Genomic DNA, 21,615 nt, shown 5'->3' on the forward strand with positions numbered 1-21,615 from the left:
CTGAAGGCACACCAACAGTACACATTTTCAACCTCTCCCTAATCAAACACACCTGAATCAACTTCTCATAACATCAGAAGAGACTCCAACACATGAAGTTAATGGGTCAGAAAAGGGAGACATCCAAAATATGTACTGTTGGTGTGCCTCCAGGAACATGGTTGGGAACTACTGGATTAGGCTATATGTGCTATTCATTCATTCATTTTCTTTTCAGCTTAGTCCCTTTATTAATCAGGGGTCGCCACAGCAGAATGAACCGCCAACTTATCCCAGCATATGCTTTACACAGCGGATGCCTTTCCAGCTGAAATCCCTCACTGGAAAACATCCATACACACTCATTCACACACATACACTATGGACAATTTAGCCTACTCAATTCACCCATAGCGCATGTCATTGAGGGGAACCGGAGCACCCAGAGGAAACCCACACGAACATGGGGAGAACATGCAAACTCCACGCAGAAACGCCAACTGACCCAGCCGAAGCTCAAACCAGCAGCCTTCTCGCTGTGAGGCAACAGTGCCAGCTACTGAGCCACCGTGCCGCCCGATTGGGTGTTTATATACACTTATTCAAACTAGTTATTTAAAATGAGCTGAAACAACACAATTCTTGAGATTTCATTGGGGCAACTTAATTTTTTTATGTTCAATCCACATAAATTTGTCAAAAGTGTTAAGTTAACATGAATGAATTGTGTGGAACCCTGCATTTTTTACAGTGTCCAATACTATAGTATCGGCGCCTTAGCAATTAACAAAACTGGAAAACAAATTATCAAGCTGTTCACGGACCGACCAATCAGTCCATAAGAAAACATGTTAAATCAAACACGACCGCTTTACCTATCTTCTGATTTTCTCTAACAGGAATAGAACTGTTTGGGCACTTCCAGCTTTCTCAACGTGTGAGATTGTAGAGTTATTAACCCCCCCCCCCTTTTTTTTTTCCAGTCCCTGCAGCTATTAATAATTGCGATCGATCAAATCCTGCCGTTTCACGTCCTGGACTTGCGAGGCCAACCGGTGATTGAAACAGTACGGCGATGCTAACGGGTCCTGCGTTTTTTTTTTTTTTCAAAACCTTAGCATGAAACTCATCTGTGCGACCTCTCCTACATCATTAAGTCTGAACAATAAACCTGTTCGCAGAGTAACAACCTCAGAGACGCTGGGAGTCATCTAATAATATTTATATCCCCGGTTTAAATAGGCTCACCTGATCGTACATGCTTCCAATACGAATTTATCACAGCCGTGCGCAGAAGCGGAAAGAAATTGATTTTATTTCCCTCCGTGAGAGCTTCCCAGGCCATAAATACCACCCTGTGGACTTCCTCACGCTACGATGCAAATTCATCAATGGTAGCACAAACAGAGCAAACTGCAGATGCACTGTATGGATGCAATGGTGAGTGTTTAACTAATACTACAGCTCACAGGGATTATGGTTAGAGATCTGAACAAAACTAAAAAGTAACTATAAAAGTGTATAGATACTGTACCTCAAATCATCCAATTTATTTAGAATAAACCTAATGAGATGACTTTAACGCAATTTTTTAAAATCATTCCCAGTTTAAATGTTGGAGTGTTCAAAATGAATAGGGGGATAACTGGGAAGAGAACACAGCCAGGAACTATGCTTCTAACTACAGCTCTAGAGGTGTAGTTGCAAGCGTACAAGTTTGCGATGCAGTTTGCGAATATTCGTTGGAACGATGGATTTGGGAATCCAAATCAACTATGTTTGTAACAACAGAACTCGCGACCTTTGATAGCTAACAACGGTTTTCGGAAACGCACCCCTGGCCGACTGTTATAGATAGCTAAAACAAAAATTGACTAAAACAAATGCGATTTTGCGCAAAAAATCTATTATTACAACTAAAATGCTAATTTTGATGGGGGGGGGGGGTTGCCTAATTACCTCAACTTGCTTACTTAACCTAATTATATAGCACTTTAATTTCCCAGTGATGGGTAGCAGCTGGAAGGGCATCCGCTGTGTAAAGGGCATATGTTAGATGAGTTGACGGTTCATTCCACTGTGGCGCATCACACACGCATCATTTTTAGTTCTTTCATAGTTTTTGCTATGTGAACAGGGATCATTTCGACAGCATTTGGCATTGGCATTTATTAAAACTCATCATGATAAGGTATTTCACACTCAAATAATAAACAAATCTAGTATAAAAGCCCTGATTTCACTGGGCAAGTGTTCACTATCGAGTGCACTCTACTGTAATCCTGATATTAACAGTCCTGTGGCAACATTTTTCTTTTGGGAGTTCATCTATTTATTTATCAGAGAGCACAGAGCGTTTCGGATCAGATTGATGGAGCTGCTGTTGGAGAGAGGGAACGTGAGATTGGAGCAATAAAAGTCAGAGTGAGAGATTAGACGGCCTTTGAAACACTCGGTTTCGACGGCTTCAATTTATCCAGCGCACGTCTCGCACACTGATGGTGTGGTGCCACCGCAGGAGGAAGGGTCTCGTTCGAGATGACTGAGTCGTGGAGGCACTAAACTGGAAATAGAGCGATAAATATTCATTCACGCTGTTGTTTTTAATAAGCAGACAAATGCAAAACGCAAAAGCAATCATGACTGTATATTTCATGCTAATAACATTATGTATTGGCCTTAATTTATTTCCTCTGGTGGGTGTTGTGTTTTCAGTTTTTGCCACCTTTAGATTTCATTAAAAGGAATAGATCTGTTTCTCACACACATACATACTCACACACGCACACACGCACACACACACACACACATACGTAGTTACTGTACAGACTGTTTTTTTTCTTGAAAAACAATATCTAGAAAAATAAATAAAGCTAAAAAGCTAAAACCTCAGGTGTTTTTTCCCCCCAGACTTCAGGGTCTTCAAATGTTGACAGTTCTCTGGATCTCTGCTATGAACTCTGATCTTAAGTGCTTGTTATCTATTAGGTTTAAGCCAGAATATTGGCTGGTCTTTTCGAGCTATGTGAGTAAATGAGAGTGTATGGGTGTTCCCCAGTGATGGGTTGCAGCTGGAAGGTCATCCGCTGCGTAAAACATAAGCTGGATAAGTTGGGGGTTCATTCCGCTGTGGCGACCCCTGTTTAATAAAGAGATTAAGCTGTAAAGACAATGAATGAATGAATGAATGAATATACATATAATAACATATAATATATCGTTTGAGCCTCGATATCGCAATGCTTGTATTAGATTGACTAAGATGATTCATTCTATCTATCTATCTATCTATCTATCTATCTATCTATCTATCTATCTATCTATCTATCTATCTATCTATCTATCTATCTATATATATATATATATATATATATATATATATATATATATATATATATATATATATATATATATATATATATATATATGTAGTCCTGTCAAAATTGTTAACGCATGCGATTAATTTGAAATATTAAAAAATTTGAAAAAATATTAAGCAATTAACACAGTTGCAGTTTTTATTTCCTGTTGCGGCCGATGTGTGTACAACATGCAAAGAAATATGAGAAATATATCCAGAGTTTCATCCAATTTCGGGTGTTACATTTTTAATTTTTCGACTTTAACCGCAGTTCAGCAGTTTCACTTTTACTTTCATTTCACTTTTTATTTTAATTTTTTATTATATTATATTATATATTATATATATATATATATATATATATATATATATATATATATATATATATATATATATACATAGTTAAAATCAGAATTATTAACCCCCCTGAATTAATAGCCCCCTATTTATTTTGTTCCCCAATTCAAGAAGATTTTTTTCAACACATTTCTGAACATAATAGTTTTAATAACTCATCTCTAATAACTGATTTATTTTATCTTTGCCATGATGACAGTAAATAAAATTTGACTACATATTTTTCAAGACACTTCTTTACAGCTTAAAGTGACATTTAAAGGCTTAACTAGGTTAATTAGCTTAATTGGGGGGGTTAGGGTAATTAGTTATTGTAAAATTATGTTTTTTTCAGTAGACTATCGAAAAAAAATTGCTTAAAGGGGCCCATAAATTTTGACTATCAATTTTTTTTTTAATTAAAAAATTTTATTCTAGCCGAAGTAAAACAAATAAGACTACAGCTTTAAGTGACATTTAAAGGTTTGACTAGGTTAATTAGGTTAACTAGGCAGGTTAAAAAAAAAATCGAGCTTGAAGGGGCTAATATTTTTGACCCTAAAATGGTTTAAAAAATTAAAAACTGCTTTTATTCTAGCTGAAATAAAACAAATAAGACTTTCTCCAGAAGAAAAAATATTATCAGACATACTGTGAAAATTTCCTTGCCCTGTAAAACATCATTTGGGAAATATTTAAATATATATATATATATATATATATATATATATATATATATATATATATATATATATATATATATATATATATATATATATATATAAACATTTATATATTAGGAACTTTAACATAAATAAAAAAAATAAAATAAAACCAACATGTGTTGTGGACCTGCCTATAGGCACACACTAACACACTTTTTAAATAAGAACAACAAAGAATATCATGCCATTGATTTTGGACCAGATTTCAGTCCTAAAAGCAAGCACAAAAGCGCAGTCTTTTTCAAAGGCTTAAAAACAAGCAGTGCTCAAATAATGCGCCTGTAAACACCTTGTTTTGGGCCCAGACCGCCCATGGGTAAACAGATGGACACAAATGCATTTGCTATTGACACAACATGGAACAGAATATGAAAATGATCACTGAAACTAGCAAAAAAACAGCAGTTGTATGAGGGGGCTCTAACACTACAAAACTACCACCAGCTTTGGGATAAACCTATCTATCTAAAAGGTATGGAGCAAGTGCAGGGTCATTACTTTTGGGTGAACTATACTTTTAATATACAAACAGAAACAGAAAATTTGGGAAATATGTACACAACATTCATAACAAAATTACTTTTGGAATCAAATGACTAGCATAAAAAATGTGTTACGCATGTCCTCTTTAGCGTTTAGCTTGAACCTTTTTGTTTTTTCAGAAATGATGTACTTTTTAATATCAAGCACCTTTCAGCATATATTAGCGTTCTTCCTTAGATTTAGCATGTTTTACCTTTCTTTTTCTCTCCAGGTGAATCTCATACTGCCTATAGTATTGTCTATACATAATGTATACAATATTCAGGTCAGGACTCTGAGGAGGCCATTTCATGACAGTCATTTCATTAGCTGTTTTTCTCTCCAAATAGGATTTGATTACATTAGCAGTGTGTGTTTGGGATCATTATCATGCTGAAAAATAAAATAAATACTACAAATTAGGTGCTTTCTAGTAGGAATTACGTTTCAAATATATTTCAGCATTCACAATTCCATCAATTCAGGCAATATTAACAACAGCTCTGGCAGAAATGCAGACCAAAACAAGACAGAAACTTTTATTCCTCCTTCCATCTTTCTCTAACTCTTTCTTTCATATGTCTTGAACAATTAGACCCAAAAATCCAACTGGAACCTGTATTTTCTGGTTGTATTTTAATAAACCGAGTGAGAAGTAATATATAATGTCATTATACCCTCACTGAAACAACAAATGTAACTGGGGGCTAACACTTTTGCACAGTAATGTATACATCAATAAAAGAGAACCAACAATATGCTCACCCAAGTTAGATGAAGCCCTGCCCTCGGCAGCTCTGTCCTTCAGGCCTTCAGCGATGCTCAGCTGCTGTTCATGGTACTGCTTGGCTCTCTCCAGGTCCTGCATGCAGCGGGCAGCGTGTCCCAGGCCGGCGTACGCCCTCATCTCGATGCTCTTCTCCTCAAGCTCCTGCGCCAGCTCCAGCACGTGAGTGTGGTAGGACATGGCCTTGTCGAAGTTGCGGCGATAGTGGTAAGCGCTACCCAAGTTGCTGTAGGCTCGGGCCTCCTCGCGCTTGTTGCCGAGGCTCTTAGCGATGCTCAGGTGCTGCTCGTGGCACTGCACAGCGTTGTCAAAATCGCCCATCGCGATGTAGACTGCGCCCATGTTGCCCAGCTCACGAGCTTCAGACAGCTGGTCTTTGGACTGTTTGGCCAGCAGGACGCACTGCTTGTGGCTGGCCAGAGCGTTAGGATAGTCTCCGATGGCTGTGTAGACGTGACCCAGGCTGCTGAGGGCTGAAGATGCTGCCTGTGGAGAAGAAAAAGAGAAGATGCTTTAACAGAAAGACAGAGAAAGCTGATGTTTGAAGCTCTGCTTATTTTCCATATCCTGGACCAGGCCGTATGCTGAGCAGCTACTGTGGTGGTCATGGAGGAGTGGAACATAAGACTGATTCCTGTGACGCTCCAGGGACAGACGAGTCTTCGCTGAGGCCAGCTTCCAGCCTCCGCCGCTGAGACTGCAGCTCTGCACAAGACGTTTGGCCAGCGGAGAAATTAAAATGGTCGTGCCCAACTGAGCCTGGTTTCTCTCAAGGTTTTTTTTTCTTCACTTCCGCCAATTAGTGAAGGTTTTTTTCCTTCTCCGCTGTCGCCACTAGCTTGCATGGTTCGGGATCTGTAGAGCTGCACATCGTTTGATTTGCTCTTCAGTGTTTGGACTCTCAGTAGTGATTATTAAACCACACTGAACTGAGCTAAACTGAACTGAACTTAAACACTACAAACTGAACTACACTGATTTAATTTACTATGACTGTTTACGTGAAGCTGCTTTGACACAATCTACATTTTAAAAGCGTTATACAAATAAAGGTGAATTGAATTGAAAATTATTTTATTATTATTAAAAGCTGGTGTTAAATGTAAATATCAGATATAGAAAAGCTATACATTTCTATTCTGTTCTTATTTTATTCAGGTATATCCTTTATATCTACAGTTTTTAAATATTTAATATTTTGCTCATATTTTTTTATCCACATTTTTCTGTGTCATATCTTAATTTGCCAGTTAATTTATTTTCATATTGATCATCTTTTAGTTTTTTAAGGTTGCATTAGCATTTCACTGCATTTCGTACTGTGTATGTGATAAATACAATTTGAATTTAAAAGCTGAAAATATAAACGGGGAGATTAGAAATGATTTTTGTTATTAACTAAAACTGAAGTAAAGGTAAAAAATATATACAGTTGAGGGAAAAATGATTTGTCCTCCTTAAAAATACTTGTTTTTTTATTTAAAAAATTTCTAAGAGCAAATTTCTAAAATTTCTAATTTAATAGAGCAAGGAAGTTTTCAGATTTCGGAGTATGGCTGATAATATTTTTGTCTTCCAGAGAAAGTCATTTCATTTTCATTTTTAGAAACCATTTTAAGGTCAGTATTATTAGCCCTCTAAAGAAATTTGTTTTTTGATTGTCTAGAGAACAAACTTGCCTAATTAACTTAACTAATTAACTTAGCCTAATTGACTAATATTTATTTATATATATATAGTCTTATTTGTTTATATATGTATGTATATATATATATATATTTACGGTATGTTTATATATAGTTACGGTTGCCGTATATTGGTAGGATTTTTGCCTCCTGTTCTCTCTCTCTCTCTCTTTCTCTCTCTCTCTCCCTCTCAGCCTGTCATATCCTTTAGGTCCGCCTTCGCGACAGCCGATTGGTCGGGAGACCAGTCACTCATCATTGGGTGACGTGGCATGGTCAAATAAAAGGACGCCAGGGAGAGCGGATGGGAGAGCGCCTTTCCTTTGATCCTGTTTTTGTGTGTTTTTGCCGACATGATTTTGTTATTCGTTGTGTTTGCTTAACTTTCATTTGGATAAAATTCTTTCGTATTATTTCTGCCCATTTTTGAGCTACTTTTTTGTACATCTTAATTTCGATTGTTTGTTTGTTACTTTTTGGTAGTGGTAGTGAAATGAAGCTTTCTGAACCAGTGAAGCGCTCGATTCAATTGTATTGGAAAAAGGTTCGTTACTCGAAGCTTTCTAAATCAGAGCTCGATGAGGACCTCTTCTGGTTAAAGTGTGGGAAAGCACTGTGTTGCAATAATGTCAAATGTTCACAACTAACAAATTCATGTAGTAATACAACAACAGTAATATAAACAAATAACTCAATTAGTGTAGTTTTTACACATAAGGTATATTACATTACACTACAGATGACTGTAGTAAAATCCAAGGTATTCAAAACCATTTACATCTTATTCCAACTAGTCCTTCACCCAGCCACTCGTTCCAAGCGGAGATCGAACTGCTCTAAGGAGGAGGCTGTGTGAGTGAAGCTTTCGGGCTGCGCTTGCCAGCTCGTCTCCGTTTCTACGATATGCACACTATACTACGATATGCAGTGGTTTTCTTTAAAGATAGTTGTAAAAAAATACGCTAATACACTTTAATATGGTTCAAAACCGTTTTACTATAAATTATATTTATTATATTATATTGATATTGTAATTATATTAATATTAATTATATTAATTATATTACTATTGTATTTTAGTTTAATTACTGGTGTGTGGGACCAGTGCAGTGCTTTGAAACAGTGGAAACGTATGTAATCGACGCCTAATCTCTCGCTATACACTTTACTAACCCATGGGCGTGTTTAAACCTTCAAATCAAAATTCGAAGCAGTCACGTGGGTATAGGCGAAAGTGAAGCTTCGGACGTCACTGATCACGTGATGATGGCGAAACGAATCAAGCTCCGCTACACTGCTTCACTGCGAGATGTATCGTTTTTTTTACACATGCTTCGAAGCCTCGGCGCACAATGTCACATCACTACCTTTTGGTCCAGCTTTTACCTGGCAAAATTAAGAGATTTCATTGAGAGTTGACTTTGTCCTCAGAGTAAGGTGGATGGGGAAGATGTCGTACGACTTCCATTCTGCAAACACGTAGTCAATCCATTGTTTAAAACACCAGGTAAGAAGTGAACGCCATCTGTGTATTCATATTTTTGTATATCTAATTCAGCGTAGGTAAGATTTTATGAGTTCATGAGTTAGAATTGTTTTGTTATATTTATTTCTTTGACTTGGCTTCACTAGCGTCCCCTTACTCTTGAGTTGATCTAATGGTTTGATACCTTGTTTAATTTGCTACTTTATTAATATTGTAAATATTTCATCCTTTTGTAAATATATTTGGGCATTCTCGTTTCACTTTCTTTGTATATTAAATCACTTTTGTTGGCAGTTTTGTTGTTTGTGTCTTTTGCTTGAACCCATCACTTGTGAAAGTACCACACCTTTTAAATGTTATTACTTCTACCCTAGACTAACAGCAAAGAGGTTGTAACAATAGAAATAACACTGAAAGAACAGGGTTATTTATTTCTCTATATGAGGGTGAGAAAGGAATTTTATTTTATTATTCCCTAAATTGTGGTATTTGGTAATTACCAATACAGATGGGCTCCTGAGGCTTACTGCTTTATTTGATATCTAACAGTGATTAGATAAGTAAACACAGCTCTAATCCTGAAAACATATGGCAAAGTTGTGTGATGTTATTGCATCCCATTACAGAGCCACTGAGAAGAGCATGCGGTGCAGAAAGTGCTCTGCCATGTAATGTGTTGTCTGCCGAGAACAAAAGCCGTGAAGCCTCTCAAGTCAAAATCTTCGCAGAGAGACGCTGATCTCCCGCAAAATCCGTAAAAAAAAAATAAAAATATGCTGAGGCCTTGTTGAAATCTCCTAGCGGCAGGCACATACTCAGCTGAGACCCCAGAGACAAAGGCTGACTCCCAGAATTACATGCTCCACGGGAAGCCCATTAGTCACAAACAACTTTTCGTCAGTGAAATCAAAGTCAGCTAAAAGCAGCACAGCCTTCTTAGTGGTCAACTTAATGACGTTAGCTATGTTTCTGTCCAAAGATGCGAATTAGGCTTACGCACAAAACTGGAGTATCCCGTAAAATATTTGCGGATAAACCACCTTTTCCATCCAATTCATTTTCATTTCTATAGTGCTTTTACAATGTAGATTGTGTCAAAGCAGCTTAACATGGAAGTTCTTGTAAATTGAAACTGTGTCAGTCCAGTTTTCAGAATTAACGCTCAGTTCAGTTCAGTTCAGTTCAGTTCAGTTCAGGGTGGTTTAATTTTCACTGCTGAAAGTCCAAACACTGAAGAGCCTGTAAAAAGTGAAAACTTAAACAAATTACTTTGACTTGTTACAATTAAATGAACTAAGTTTGATAAACTTGATTTATGACAGTTTCAGTAATAAACTTAGTTAGTTATTTTAGGTGTAACAGGTTTTAGTAATTTATTTAAGAAAACAATTTAAGCTTTTAATGTAGCCAACATAAAACAAATAAGACTTTCTTCAAAAGAAAAAATATTATCAGACATACTGTGAAAATTTCCTTGATCTGTTAAACATCATTTGGGAAATAAAAAAAATAAATAAATAAAATTTAGAGGGGGGCTAATAATTCTGACTTCATACGTATATATATATATATATATATATATATATATATATATATATATATATATATATATATATATATATATATATATATATATATATATATATATATATATATATACACACATATATATATACATATATATACATATACATATAACCCTTCCTACACTTCAAGAACTGTACTCTTCCAGAGTGAGTAAAAGGGCTCGCAAAATCACTCTGGACCCCTCACACCCAGCACACTACCTATTCGAACTGTTACCGTCTGGTCGGCGCTTCAGAGCACCAAGCACAAAAACAGCCAGACACAGGAAAAGTTTCTTTCCTCAGGCTGTCTACCTTATGAACAGTTAAATATCCCCCTACTGTGCAATAAATATGTGCAATACTTTCTCATACGCACTTGTACACAGCACCTTATATCAATATACAATGCAATACCTGCTACATTCGCACTTGTACACAGCACCTTATAACCTGTATATTTATAACAATCTGTACACACAACTCAACATCCAGGTTTCTTCACTAACCGCATCTGTTTAATGTTTATCTTTTTTTTCATATTTATTTTGTGTTGTCACTTGTCACTTTATGTACACTGGAAGCTTCTGTAGCCAAAACAAATTCCTTGTGTGTGTGAAGCACACTTGGCAATAAAACTGATTCTGATTCTGATATATATATATATATATATATATATATACATACATACTTTATGCCCAAAGGCATTTTGATAAAATAAAATAAAATAAAATTAAATTAAATTATGAAAATAAATAAAAATATTTTAAAGTACTAAAGTTAAAACCAAAAAGTAGGCTAAAAAAACTAAATATTTACAATCACTAAAAAAGTGATTAATTAAATGACTAAAACAAGCTGAAATTAATTCAAACAGAAATATAATAAAATAAATTTTAAAAATACTAAATGTAAATTAAAAAAATATTTTAAATAAATGCTAATTAAATAGTTATAGAATTAATTATTGTTAATTATATAATTTTATTGAATGAAGTTGTGAGAAAGTTTGTAATTGTATTTTAATTTTAATTACACACTTCATTATTATATTTGCAAACCTGTCTTTATTTATATTTTTAATAATCAATATAATTTCAATTACTTATTTTTTATTTCAATAATAATAAAAAACAACAAAAAAAAAATTTATTTCAGCCAATAATTGCTAGTTCTGGATAGTTTTAATATTATAAGATTGTGTTGTCATCAGCCCAGCAACATAACATTATAAGTTATATTTTAGTCAGCTGCTTAAGAAGAGAACAGACTAGATTCTGGAACAGAACTTATGTTACACAATCGCTTGACAAACACCAAAAGACAGCGGGTCCAACTTCGGCCTTGATGCTACATCAATCAAACTGTAAACAATGATTAAAACACAACCACATGTTTAGTACAGATCTCTGCTCTATTGAAGGGAGCAACAGTGATGGCCGCTGTCTGGATGAGGTGCAGGGAAGGATCTTTTGATAAACCAGAAGATAAAACGCTTCATTTCAGGGCACAAAGACAAAAGACGAACCTGGAGGGGTTCGTCCAGCTCAAGGCCTTCCACTTCCCAGCGCCGCCTGGAACCAATTACCTTCAGCCATAAAAACTTCCAGCAGTTTGCTCGAGTTAAAAGGCTCCAGGACATGTTACACGCGGGGGCAATTGCCCTCCATCAGGAGGAAGGGCTTCCTATGATCAGAGATATGCAATCGGGCCAGGTATTGGCACGTGTGCTGTGTTTGAAGCCCACAGAGCTTCGTTTCAGGTCAGTCATGGGACTAAAGATGGTGGTGATTTTGGAGGAAAGTCAGAAGCTGGTTAAACAGGAACTGACTAACTTACTAATGCTGGGCAACAATTCAAAAATTTTAAATCATGATAATTGAATCATTTTTTTGTAGGTGTTGTGAAGTGCTTTGAAATGTGCCTTTTTATTTGATGTTTAACGTAATCTCAAGTAAAAATGAAGAGTGGGCAGGGCAGAGATTTGCACCTCCCCTTAAAAAACAGCCAATGGCGTATTGTTTTTTTCATAGCTCTGCCAATGACAATGGTTGAGTTCAAGCGTATCAAATGAAAAGAAAATGAGAAACGTATTGAAGGGGGTAGGGCATGTCAGATGCTAGAAAGCATTTGATTGGTCAGAGAATTGATGAGAAAATAAAGTATGGGGTGACGTGAAAATATACTTTAATCCATTTATGCGGAAAGGATAAACTGCAGGCTTTGGATGCTCACATCAGTTTTATATTTTCTAAACAGCAAGACAAGTCAAGTTATTTCAAGTCAAGTGAAGTCACTTCAAGTCAAGTCACTTCAAGTCAAGTCAAGTTATTTCAAGTCAAGTTACTTAGAGTCAAGCCAATTAAAGTCAAGTCTAGTCAAGTCAAGTCAAGTCAAGTCAAGTCAAGTCAAGTCAAGTCAAGTCAAGTCAAGTCAAGCCATTTCAAGTCAAGTCATTTTTATGTCTAGTTATGAGGTGGCATAAAATATGTTAATACATTTGCATGTAAGTGACAAACTGCAAGCTTTGGATGCTTATATCAGTTTTATATTTTCTAAACAGCAAGGAAAGTCAAGTCATTTCAAGTCAAGTCAAATCACTTCAAGTCAAGTCAAGTCAAGTTATTTCAAGTCAAGTCAAGTCAAGTAATTTCAAGTCAAGTCAAGTAAGGTTAAGTCAAGTAATTTCAAGTCAAGTCAAGTCAAACCACTTCAAGTCAAGTCAAGTCAAGTTATTTCAAGCCAAGTCAAGTAAAGTTAAGTCAAGTAATTTCAAGTCAAGTCAAGCATTTCAAGTCAAGTCATTTTATGTCTAATTATGAGGTGGCATAAAAAGTGTTAATTATAATATATTTTCTAAATGGCAAGTCTAAATGACTTGACTTGAAAGTCATTTCAAGTCAAGTCCTGTCAGGTCAGGTGAGGTCAGGTGAGGTCAGGTCAAGTCAAGTCAAGTCAAGTCAAGTCAAGTCAAGTCAAGTCAAGTCAAGTCAAGTCAAGTCAAGTCAAGTCAAGTAAAATCAAGTCAAGTAAAATCAAGTCAAGTAATTTCAAGACAAGTCAAGTAATTTCAAGACAAGTCAAGTAATTTCAAGACAGGTAATTTCAAGTCAAATCAGGTCAGGTCAGGTTAAGTCAAGTCAGGTCAGCTCAGTACAAGTCAAGTCAAGTCAAGTCAAGTCAAGTCAAGCCATTTTAAGTCAAGTCAAATCAGGTCAGGTCAGGTCAGGTCAGGTCAGGTCAGGTCAGTTCAAGTCAAGTCAAGTCAAGTCAAGTCAAGTCAAGTCAAGTCAAGTCAAGTCAAGTCAAGTCAAGAAGAGTCAAGTCAAGTCAAGTCAAGTCAAGTCAAGTCAAGTCAAGTCAAGTCAAGTCAAGTCAAGTCAAGTCAAGTCAAGCCAAGTCAAGCCAAGCTAAGCCATTTCAAGCCAAGTCATTTTAAGGCAAGGCAAGGTGAGCCAAGTCAAGTCCTTGGTCATAGTCAGCCATGTTGGGCAGGTAGAAAAATATTGTGAATTCAATTTAGATTAAAACTGATTCAGTTAAGATTAATACAAATCCATGATGAATAGCTCCACCGATCCCAACCAAGCAAGCAGAGAACCTATGAAGTACTAAATATAGATTTTTTTCCTTAACATTTTTGAAAAGCTTTGCCAGACTTCTTAGAACAATCTTCATTCATACTGATCCAAATACCTAAGTCTCCAATGCATATCATACCACCGGATAGGCATTAATCATCTGACCACTCGTCTGCTTGATTTCTTTCATTATTGTACACTTATGCCACGTATCGCTATTGTTGTGTGTCCTACAAATCAGCTATTCATCTTCGGCTTTGCTCACCACAGCTTCAGATCTGTGGAACGGTTTCCTTGGAAACCCCACTGGATTTCTGTTAGTGGGCTGTTCACTGGGAGAGCCAATTTTCGATAAAGAAGGATTTCGCACCCACCTCTCACTGATTTTCCCAAGTCAGCGGCTTGCATTTATGTGTGTGTGTGATGTGTGTGTGCTGGCGCAGCACCGATTCGCATCTCGACAAGTAGAATGACAGGAGAGAAACACGCTTGCTTTAATTCCTTAACCTACTCTCACTCTCTCTCTCTACTGCCATGGCGGTCTCAAAGGTGGACAAGTTGATGTAAACCATTGTTCTTTGTTCAGAAAGGGTCCAGAAGTGAGGTCATGGGGAAGTGGTGGACATCTTAACTTCAATGAAAGCTGTCTGAGGGATGTCTTTGAACTGAAGCTACAGCCGATGACCTCAAATCTGGAGAGTGAGAGTTTTATGACCCTTCAGGAACAGTTAACTGACATCACTGCATAAGATAAACTCTCCACTGACTAAATCATCAAACATATCTGAAATAAAAACAATGGAGTCTTAGGTAGACTTTAAAAATCTGTTTTAAAAAAGCATTTATGTTTAAGGGACCAATTTATTGAAATATTTACCGGCTAATATTTAATCTTGCTGCATATTTTGCATATCTATTTATTTATAATAATAAAAAATGGAACACTTAAATTAAAGGGGGGTGTTTTAAAGGGGGTGTCATAAACCTTCATAATAATGCCTTGACAAGTAATGAATGTCAAAGAGATTGTATGCATGCTTATGATAGCTGTCATTAAGAGTCATTCGCTCATTTTAAATGCAGGTGACATTGCTTGGCATGTCTTTGTTATGACAACTTGACAACAGAACTTGTTATAAATCTGTCATAAACATGAATGATATTTTATGCATGCTTATGACAGCTGTCGTTAAGTGTCATTTGCGTATTTTAAATGCATAGGTGACATTGTTTTACATGTCTTTATGACAACTTGACAACAGAACTTGTCATAAATCTGTCATAAACATGAATAAGATTTTATCTATGCTTATAACAGCTGTCATTAAGTGTCATTTGCTTATTTCAAATGCATAGGTGACACTGTTTTACATGTCTTTATGACAACTTGACAACAGAACTTGTCATAAATCTGTCATAAACATGAATGATGTTTTACGCATGCTTATGACAGCTGTCATTAAGAGTCATTTACTCATTTTAAATGCAAACGTGGCATTGTTTGAAGTCTTTGTTATGACAACTTGACAACAGAACCTGTCATAAATCTGTCATAAACATGAATGAGGTTTTATGCATGCTTATGACAGCTGTCATTAAGTTTCATTTGCTTAGTTTAAATGCATAGGTGACATTGTTTAACATGTCTTTATGACAACTTAACAACAGAACTTGTCATAAATCTGTCATAAACATGAATAAGATTTTATCTATGCTTATAACATCTGTCATTAAGTGTCATTTGCTTATTTCAAATGCATAGGTGACATTGTTTTACATGTCTTTATGACAACTTGACAACATAATTGTCATAAATCTGTCATAAACATGAATAAGATTTTATCTATGCTTATGACAGCTGTCATTAAGTGTCATTTGCTTATTTCAAATGCATAGGTGACATTGTTTTACATGTCTTTATGACAACTTGACAACAGAACTTGTCATAAATCTGTCATAAACATGAATGATATTTTACGCATACTTATGACAGCTGTCATTAAGAGTCATTTACTCATTTTAAATGCAGACGTGACATTGTTTGAAGTCTTTGTTATGACAACTTGACAACAGAACCTGTCATTAATCTGTCATAAACATGAATGAGGTTTTATGCATGCTTATGACAGCTGTCATTAAGTTTCATTTGCTTAGTTTAAATGCATAGGTGACATTGTTTAACATGTCTTTATGACAACTTAACAACAGAACTTGTCATAAATCTGTCATAAACATGAATAAGATTTTATCTATGCTTATAACATCTGTCATTAAGTGTCATTTGCTTATTTCAAATGCATAGGTGACATTGTTTTACATGTCTTTATGACAACTTGACAACATAAATTGTCATAAATCTGTCATAAACATGAATAAGATTTTATCTATGCTTATGACAGCTGTCATTAAGTGTCATTTGCTTATTTCAAATGCATAGGTGACATTGTTTTACATGTCTTTATGACAACTTGACAACAGAACTTGTCATAAATCTGTCATAAACATGAATGATATTTAACCATGCTTATGACAGCTGTCATTAAGAGTCATTTACTCATTTTAAATGCAGACGTGACATTGTTTGAAGTCTTTGTTATGACAACTTGACAACAGAACCTGTCATTAATCTGTCATAAACATGAATAAGATTTTATCTATGCTTATGACAGCTGTCATTAAGTGTCATTTGCTTATTTTAAATGCATAGGTGACATTGTTTTACATGTCTTTATGACAACTTGACAACAGAACTTGGCATAAATCTGTCATAAACATGAATGATATTTTACGCATGCTTATGACAGCTGTCATTAAGAGTCATTTACTCATTTTAAATGCATAGGTGACATTGTTTGAAGTTTTTGTTATGACAACTTGACAACAGAACTTGTCATAAATCTGTCATAAACATGAATGATATTTTATCTATGCTTATGACAGCTGTCATTAAGCTTAATTTGCTTAGTTCAAATGCATAGGTGACATTGTTTTACATGTCTTTATGACAACTTGACAACAGAAATTGTCATAAATCTGTCATAAACATGAATAAGACTTTATCTATGCTTATGACAGCTGTCATTAAGTTTCATTTGCTTAGTTCAAATGCATAGGTTACATTGTTTTACATGTCTTTATGACAACTTGCGAACAGAAATTGTCATAAATCTGTCATAAACATAAATGATATTTTACGCATGCTTATGACAGCTGTCATTAAGAGTCATTTACTCATTTTAAATGCAAAAGTGACATTGTTTGAAGCCTTTGTTATGACAACTTGTCAACAGAACTTGTCATAAATCTGTCAAAAACATGAATGAGGTTTTATGCATGCTTATGACAGCTGTCATTGAGTGTCATTTGCGTATTTTAAATGCATAGGTGACATTGTTTTATATGCCTTTGTTACGACATCTTGACAACAAAACTTGTCATAAACATGAATGAGGTTTTATGCATGCTTATGACAGCTGTCATTATGTGTCATTTGTTTATTTCAAATGTATAGGTGACATTGTTTTACATCTCTTTGTTATGACAACTTGACAACAGAAATTGTCATAAATCTGTCATAAACATGAATAAGATTTTATGTATGGTTATGACAGCTGCCATTAAGAGTCATTTGTTAATTTTAAATGCACACGTGACATTGTTTTACATCTCTTTGTTACGACAACTTGATAGAACTTGTCATAAATATGCTATAAACACGAATGAGATTTTATGCATGGTTATAACAGCTGTCATTAAGAGTCATTTGCTCATTTTAAATGCATAGGTGACATTGTTTTATATATCTTTGTTGTGACAACTTAACAACAAAACTCGAACAAAAATCGTTCATAAACATGAATGAGGTTTTATGCATCCTTATAACAGCTGCCATTAAGTGTCATTCATTCATTTTAAATGCATAGGTGACATTAAATATTAATGACACTGTTATAACATTATTTGACAGTGTATTGACACTTACTGATACATTTTAATGACAAATTAATTTTGTTCTACTGGAAAAAAAGTGATCAGAAAATATTCATGACACAATTATAATAGCTTCATGACAATCATGCTTATGACAGATTTATGACAGGTATTGTTGTCTCGATAGTGCCATGACAACAACAGTTTATAATGTATTTGTTGATGAAAATGACAAGTGTTCGAAAGACATTTCTTGGCAGTAAATCTCATTCATATTCATAAAGTATGTCATGTCATGATTTTAAAGGTGTTATGACAGTCTTATGAACACACGTTTAAATCATATATATATATATATATATATATATATATATATATATATATATATATATATATATATATATATATATATATATATATATATATATGTGTGTGTGTGTGCGTGTGTGTGTGTGTGTGTGTGTGTGTGAGTGTGTATATTAAATACCTTACAAATCATATTATATAGAGAAGCTAATGGAGATTTTAGATGTGTCTTCTTTTAAAAAAGCCACTCAACTTATCTAGTTTCTTAATAAAGTGTAAAAATATGATAAAATGCGATAAATTCTTAATATGAAGTCAATATTTTCAAATAAACATCATAAATATCCAATTTTTTTTTCTCTCTTACTGTAAAGTAACTATTGACTAATCTGTCAACGTTTTAACTCTTCCAATTGAATTCTTCTATAGAAAAAAAAACACCCAATACTAAAGTAAAAACTGCAGTTAAATCTCCAGAGATGTGAACAAGCAACCTGTGAGCATTAAAATGGTCCTCTGGGGCAGTTTAAACACACTCAGACTTCAGTGATCCTCATGAGAAGAGGCGACACGGAAGAAATCAATGTTCAGCAGCCCATCTCTGAGTTGATGCGTTCAAGTCGAGTGCCTTTGAGAAATGATGTGGCCTTTCTTTGTCTCCATATAATCTCATATAGGGTCTCGTTCAACAACCATACATGTATGAATGAGTACAACAGCTAAAATAAAATAAAATAAAATAAAATAAAATAAAATAAAATAAAATAAAATAAAATAAAATAAAATAAAATAAAATAAAATAAAATAAAATAAAATAAAATAAAATAAAATAAAATAAAAAGAATAAAATAAAAAATAGGAACCATGTAAGTCTCTACAACTCTCTAAACATTCAAGTTAAAAAATAGATAAAATTTAAAACAATAAAAAATATATATTTATAAAAAAATAAACTGATTAGTTTAAATAAAAAATAAAGAGCCATTTAAGTCTCCGAAAGTCTTTAAACTAACAAGGGAAAATAAATAAATATATCTAAAATAAAATAAAATAAATTAAAGGAACTATGTAAAGGCTAAGTTAAATTAATAAATAAACAAATAAATAATAAAACAAACAAACAAACAAACAAACAAATTAAGTGAATTTTTTTTAAAAGTACAAAATAAATAAAAACACAAATAAAAAATAAAAATAGGAAACCATGTAAGTTCATTAAGAAAATTAAATAAAATTAAAACAATAATTAAAATAAATATATAAAAAAATTAATTAATTAATTAAACTAAAAAAGGAACATTGTGAGTCTCTGCACGTCTCTAAACTTACAAGTGAAAATAAATACATAAATAAATAAATAAATAAATAAATAAATAAATAAATAAATAAATAAATAAATAAAGGAACCATGTAAGTGGAACGTTAAATAAATAAATGAAAAACAAACAAACAAACAAACAAACAAACAAACAAACAAACAAACAAACAAACAAATAAATAAAGGAACTATGTAAGTGGAACGTAAATAAATAAATGAAAAACAAACAAACAAACAAACAAACAAACAAACAAACAAATAAATAAATAAATAAATAAATAAATAAATAAATAAATAAATCTAAAATAAAATAACGGAACAATGTAAGTGGAAAGTTAAATACAAAATAAATAAATAAATAATTTTAAATAAAAAATAAGGAGACCAGTAAATTCACATGGGGCTTCAAAGTCAACGTTTGAAGTTTGGGCTGACGTGATCATCATAGCAGCGTCAGCCAATCAAATTAGACCGCAATCAGCTACTGAGTTGGGTATTTGTATAAAGCAATCTGATTGGCTGGCGCTTCCATTAAACAGTTGATAAATTCTGATATCCTGCAGCAAGCAATGTCTCTGAAGCAGCGCCAACGAATCCACAATTCAGTTCGGCAAAGCTTGACATCACCCATCCAAAGTGAATGGTAAGCACTGACACTGACGCCCTGTGTGAATCGGGAGTGAGTCTCTAAACTGACAAGTGAAAAAAAAATGAATAAATAAGTCTAAAACAAAACAAGAAACCATGTAAATCTCTGCAACAGAACCTTCTCCTGCTTATTAGTGAACAAGGATATCGCGTGTTCTCAAAAGTCCAAAAACTCAGAGAAGTGACTCATTGTTTCACATTTCTTTCATCTAGATTTGACTCATCTGTGTTTCTGCAGATTTTTACAGCTGGACCTTCTCCTCTGTTGTTTTATTTTCTCTTTGTCTGTCCACTCTCATTCACAGGCACACATGGACGTGCTCCTCTGGTCAACAGCATTGTTGAATAAATATACTCAGCTCCCCCGGTGGAGCGCCGCTGTCCGTAAACCACTGGCAGATCGTGTGTTTTTCTTGGGAGAGCATGAATCATCATCTGCATGTTACACACACACGGCAGCGGCACAGGAACCGCAGGAAAACAAAGAAGTAAAGCTGAGACACAATGATGGTTGTGATGGATCAAGTCTTTTATCTTAACACTGCAATGATTTCATAAGACAGGCAGAAACTAAAGATAATCTGCACTGATGTGTTTTATATACACCAATTTTACAAATGTTTTGAGAACAGTAAGACTTCAGTAAGATGGCTGTCACCGGATGGTAGCTTCGCTGCGTTTGTTTGGAGTTTATATATATTATATATATAGATTACTTATTGAACAATTAGATTAATTTTCAGATAAATTAATTAGAAAAGCATTTTCAATACAAATGCAATAATGTAATTATATATATATATATATATATATATATATATATATATATATATATATATATATATATATATATATATATATATATATATACATACTAGGATTTACATAGGATTTACTAAAATGTTAAACATCAAAATACCACCGACAATGGCCACATTTGAACCTACGCAGTCTGCATGAGCACCAAAGCTCAACATGCTGAAAAAAATGACCACTTCACAGCTGTGACAGACATAAAACATTAACACGTGTATTCGCTTTTGACACCACTTCCAATAATCGGCTTCTCATTGGTTGGATGATTCATTTGGAGTTTAATGCTATTGATCGGCAGCCTATCAGGGGCGTCTGGGGAAATCCAACAGAAGAAGACAAGAGACATTGAAGAAGAATGTCCAATTTAAACCCACAAATGAAGACATTAAAACGGGAGAAATCTGAGCGTGCTTTCCACCTAATTAAGTTAAAAATTAATTAATCGCACCCTCTTCCCATCATATTACGAGGGATTATAAAGCTATTGGGCTGGAGGAATCTTTTCCACAAGCACCACATTAGAGCTGGTTCAATATGGACTTGAGCTGGATCAATAGAACATCTCCAAAG

General features: G+C 34.4%; 1 protein-coding gene across 3 annotated transcripts in view; it reads right to left on the minus strand.

Moving 5' to 3' along the window:
- Nucleotides 1–21,615, minus strand: part of ttc28 (tetratricopeptide repeat domain 28) — a 584,574-nt gene that overhangs the window by 123,737 nt on the left and 439,222 nt on the right. For all 3 annotated transcript variants that reach the window (XM_056466243.1, XM_056466242.1, XM_056466244.1), the window contains one exon: nucleotides 5,689–6,196. In XM_056466243.1, the coding sequence (XP_056322218.1) occupies nucleotides 5,689–6,196 (508 nt within the window). The remainder of the gene's footprint in view (nucleotides 1–5,688; nucleotides 6,197–21,615) is intronic.

Source organism: Danio aesculapii, chromosome 10 (genome assembly GCF_903798145.1).
Source record: "Danio aesculapii chromosome 10, fDanAes4.1, whole genome shotgun sequence".
Taxonomy (NCBI): domain Eukaryota; kingdom Metazoa; phylum Chordata; class Actinopteri; order Cypriniformes; family Danionidae; genus Danio; species Danio aesculapii.